This window comes from Sinocyclocheilus grahami, unplaced genomic scaffold (genome assembly GCF_001515645.1).
Source record: "Sinocyclocheilus grahami isolate Dianchi unplaced genomic scaffold, SAMN03320097.WGS_v1.1 scaffold91.1, whole genome shotgun sequence".
NCBI classification, from domain to species: domain Eukaryota; kingdom Metazoa; phylum Chordata; class Actinopteri; order Cypriniformes; family Cyprinidae; genus Sinocyclocheilus; species Sinocyclocheilus grahami.
In genome coordinates this window covers 1,947,097-1,952,346 of record NW_015505270.1, presented here as the reverse complement: position 1 = coordinate 1,952,346, position 5,250 = coordinate 1,947,097, and the positions used below count along the sequence as shown (strand labels likewise).

Below are 5,250 nucleotides of genomic sequence, written 5' to 3'. Positions count from 1 at the left end.
TATATTAAAATATTAAAAATGGTTATTTCATTTATTACAACATGAATTCATTATAAATGCACACTTGTATAATTACTGACGGACAACTGTACAACTGTAATTAGAATTGATACTAGATTAATATTACAACCAATACTAATTACATTCATTTTTACTTCATTAAAAAGTCAAAAATCCAGTAATTTGCCGTGAAAGATCACAAATTTAGTCGTCTTTGATAATTGTGTCCCATTTACAAGTTAATATTTTCAGGCGTTATATTACCATGAATACTGTATCTCAGTGGAAGGGCGATACATCTATGTAAAAAAAATTATGTAAAAGTGTAGATGATTTACATTTTAGATGAAGCAGCTTGACTTTAGCACTTTAAAGTGCGCTGTCTATTCTTACTGGAATACATGCAAGTAACTGAAGAAGTGCAGGTGTTGTTCGCTATAAACATTCAGATTAAGTTCAGCTCCTCAAGTTTCACAATATGTTGATACTGCTGTCACGGAGAATAGACGGAGGCATCCTGACATACATGTGGATGTCAGTTCTTTTAGCGCTGCATGGATTCATGCATGGAATTACAGCAGAAAGACCCGAGGGGTTTGGAACATAACCGGATAGAGTCCAAAATAAACCCTTTAGTTCATTTAACATGTTTAAAAGGGTAAATGATACCAGTAACTACCATCTGGAAGAAATACATAAGTTACACTATCGGTCAAAACTTAGTTTTTGCTGTTGTTGTTGTTGTTGTTTTTAAAGGTAGCCTATTATATTCAACAAGGCTGCCTTTATTTGATCAGTGTAATTTATTCCTGTGATGAAATATAGAATTTTCAGATCATTTTATTATGTTGATTTGCAGCTCAAGAAACATTGTTATTATTTTCTTAATGTTTTTGTGGAAACTGTGATAGACTACTATTAAAAACATATTTAAAAAAAAAAAAGTTTTATTCAGCAAGCGGAGTCATTTATAATGTAACAAAAATTTTCTTTAAAAAATATAAGAATTGATTTCTGAAGGAACATGTGACACTGAATGATGCTGAAAATTCAGCTTTGATTACAGGAACAAATTACATTTTAAAATATATTCAAATTGAAAACAAGAATTTTAAATTGTAATAATATTTCACAACATTACTGCTGTTATTGGATATTTTAATCAAATAGATGCAGCCTTGGTGAGCATAAGAGACTACATTTTTAAAAAAAAAAAGAAAAAAGTTGAATGATTCCAAACTTATGAGCAACAGTGTATAGTCTACATGAAATATGATTGTTAAAAATGTCACAGTAAATCCACCTTTGCTAAATTCCAACTTAAATTAAAAGCACCTAAAAATCATTCAAAAAATAAATGACCTGTATAAAAAAAAATATATATATAGTTTTATGATTTTTCATGTTAGGTAAGAATGGTTTTACAAATGATTCACACAGAAATTCATGCTCACGTTTCATGAATGAGGCCCATAATGTCAGTGTCCCTATTAACTCACGTTGCTCTCAAATCGCATCACATCCTACAAAGTCAGACATTTGTTGGCGTTGGGGACGGCGAGATGAGCAGAGGGATTGAGAGAAATGTGGACGCACATTTTAAAGAGCTCTTTTCCCCCCACCGGAGCGGCCGGCAGAAATAACAACAGAGTCATCTAAAATCAATCAGCGGGGCCGGCTAACGGACTGCTCCGGCTATTCCGCGCTGCGCAGATCGATACACACGCTGGCCATTGTGAGAGCTAAATTGCCACTACCATCAGCAATTTAGAGAACTGAAGCTAAAAGGCAAGAAGAGGAGATGACGTTAACGTATCCGAGCACGACACATGCGGTTTACTCGTAAATACACAAACAAACACGCAGGTGATGTCCAGTGGTTTGGGATTTGGTCTGAAAGCGATAAAACAATTCATCTGAAACAGATTGCATTCCAAAGGAAGGAAAGATGAAAGCGGGATGACGACAGAGAAAGAGAGAAAGCAAATGCATGCACAGGAAAAAAGCAAAGAGGCTACAGAAATCCAATAGTTTAACCTCTGTTTGAGACGCAGTGGTGGCCAGTGAAGGACAGAGGGGGGAAATCAATACGAGCTGATTTGCAGAAGGTGGAAGAGTGGGAGGAGGAGAGAAAAGGAGAGCGAGAGAGATGGGAAAAAAAGACCCCCCAAAAATCCAGATTTCAGAGAAGAAAGAAAAATCAAGCATAAATGAGACAAAATGTTCATATGCGTGGTTTTACACACTGGCGTCCGTCTGAGAGCATGTCGTTCATTGACAGGTGAGGCTGGTTTTTTTAGGTCTTGCAGGTGGGTGAGCGAGAGGGGGGTGTCTTACCTGTCGGGGAGAGCAGGCTGGGAGAGAGCAGCCCGTGAACGCCGTGTGGAAGCAGACGTGAGCTGTCCTGCATCGCCAAGCCGAGAGAACGCTTGGGAGGACGACCGGGCCGAGAACTGCACGGAACAAAAACACAACAGGGGTTTAATATGCCATCAAATACATTTGCATCTACATTTTTGCTTGATCATGTACAGTAGGTCACTTGGTCACATGATTGAGAGATGTGTTTTGATTGGTGAACACCAAATATAGGTCAATGACATGACCCTCATTCATTTAAACAATAAATAAATACAAATTTAGAAAGACAATTCTAGAATATACATGATGACATGATATGATACATCATCTACAATACAAAGCTTTTTTTTTAAATTCCAGAATCATTTAATTTTTGATAAAGAGTAAAGCCTCATTTAAAAAGGAAATTCTTGACAAGAAAATGTTAAATAGTTATAATTTAGTTATTATTAGGTATAATTGTCTACTATTATTCCTTAGGGGGGAAAAATTGAAATAATTAAAATGTTTTCTTAATAGTAATAATATTATTTTGTAATAGTATTTTTTAATAGTAATAGTAATTTGTAATAGTATTTTTTTATATTTAAATTTTTTTTTTAAATAGTTTTTTTTTGTTGTTGTTTTTTGTAAGATTGTGGTACAATCAATATCATAATTTGACATTTTTTCATGAGATTCATTAGATTTCATTAGATCTGGTTGTGGTGTGACTCCCTAAAAACTTAACATTTATTAATAGAAATTCATGTTATTTGCATAACCAAACAAAACAAAACAAAACTTTTACCCTGAACACTTTTTTTTTTTTTTCAAATTTGAAAATAATGATTAAGATATGTACACTTATGTTTTCAAAGTGTAATAAAAATTGTATTACTCTTCAATTGATTATTTTCTAGAGTCATCTCATCTTCATTTTTAGAGTCATTAAATTGAATCTTTTCTTGAAATTTATTATTGTTATTTTTTTTAACCTGTATGAAACCAACAAGAATACAAAGAGTACATTTCTAAGAAATTGGCACATATCTTTTTTCCCCTTTTCTTTATCACCAACGTTACAATAAATGCTGCAAATGTGATTTTATGGGAAGTTCAGTCTCTTCTGACAGACCAATGAAAAGGAAGATTGTTTCAGAGCATAAGCAAGTTTCTATTTTACACACACACACACACACACACCAAACAAACAAACATACATAAGGTTACACATCATCCCCTATCATGATAGATACATGAACAAGCACGGATTTAGAATCCTGTTCCACTAACGTACAACAAATTATTCAACACAAACACACACACTTATCTCCCGCACTTCATTGTGAGACGGGCTATCAAAGAGACAGGTACATGACAGTTCGAACCCTGTGCATGGGGGCTGGCAGAGCAAAATAAGCCAGAAACGCAAAATGCTAATTCTACTGCTGCATATCATTGGATCTTGTCCAAGTACATCAAGCAGCAAGTGTTTTTCACCGTTCTATTAATACTGCAGTGCTAACAAACACAAACCAGAGAAGAATCACCACTAAACCGATTGTAGTAAAGCAAAGAGCAGCAGCTGGATGCAATAATCGCATGCCAATGTGCATTGGTTCGTTTAGTTTACACTCAAAGTAGATTGGTCCCTCTAAGCGAGATCCCAATTTCGTCGGTCCTCCGACGTGACGTCGAGAGTGACCGACTGAAAGGGAACGCCACAGTGGGCAAGTTGTTCTTAATAGTATTACACTGCAGTTTCAGAGTAGTAGTATTACATAGAAGTTTCACAAGTCATGCATGACAGCATACAATGCATGCACATCTAGCCGAAGTAGACAACTGAAGTCAACACAAAACAGCATTTGCAACCAGTTTACATCCATAATGTGATTAATTTTCAAGCCCAACCTGAATGCAAGTTTGCTACTAATTGTGGAGAACAAATGAAATATCACCAGCTCCGACTTACATTAATGTACTACTTACATTATTGTTAACATAAACATAAACATTAAAAAATAAGTTTGGTTCATTGCAAATTTGTGGAAATGTTTTATTATTTTATTTTATCACATCAACAACACTATCCAGCAGTATAACATATTTGAGGTTTTCAGAGTTGGGGAAAATTTCAGAAAAAAATCAAGTGTTACTTTGGGGGAGTGCTATAGAAGGCTGTTTCTGTCACATAATAAAAAAATTAAAATCACAATTCAGACATGCGATATATAAACACAATTATTTTGTTTTCACGCAATTTCGAGTTTACATCTCACAAATCTTGCAAGTTTATATCTTGCAATTCTGACTTCTTTTTATCTGAATTTTGAGTTTACATCTCACAATTGTTTTTTTTCCACCATGGAATTAAAAAAAAAAAGGTTTTAAAAAAAAAGTTTTTAACTCAGAATTCTCAGAATTTCTCACAATTGCAAGTTTAATATCTTGCAATTACAAAATTGCAAGAAAAAGTCATTTTATATCATACAATTCTAATATTTCTCAAATTTCTTATCTGAATTTTGAGTTTATCTTTTTGAGTTTTTTCTGAAAATTGCGAGGAAAAAAAAAGAATTGTGAGATAAAAAGTAACAATTAACTTTTAATTGTTTTATTCTGTTATGAAAGCATAGTATACCGATAAATATGAATTAATAATTATTATTTATTTAAATTTAATAGAAAAAGTAATTTTCCACATAATAGTTTAATAATCTTTAATGCAATGATAACATAAATGCCAATGGTTAAATAAAAATTTTTTTTCATTATATCCAAATATTATTTACTTTACTTTTGTTTAATTCTTTAAAACTATATGTATATATACTGTGTGTATATGTATATATATATATATATATATATATATATATATATATATATATATATATATATATATTA

At 32.8% G+C, this 5,250-nt stretch overlaps 1 protein-coding gene across 2 annotated transcripts in view; it reads right to left on the bottom strand.

The window, feature by feature from the left end:
* LOC107587233 (dachshund homolog 2) overlaps nt 1-5,250 on the bottom strand; it is a 169,267-nt gene that overhangs the window by 91,265 nt on the left and 72,752 nt on the right. For both annotated transcript variants that reach the window (XM_016274936.1, XM_016274937.1), the window contains exon 2: nt 2,338-2,453. In XM_016274936.1, the coding sequence (XP_016130422.1) occupies nt 2,338-2,453 (116 nt within the window). The remainder of the gene's footprint in view (nt 1-2,337; nt 2,454-5,250) is intronic.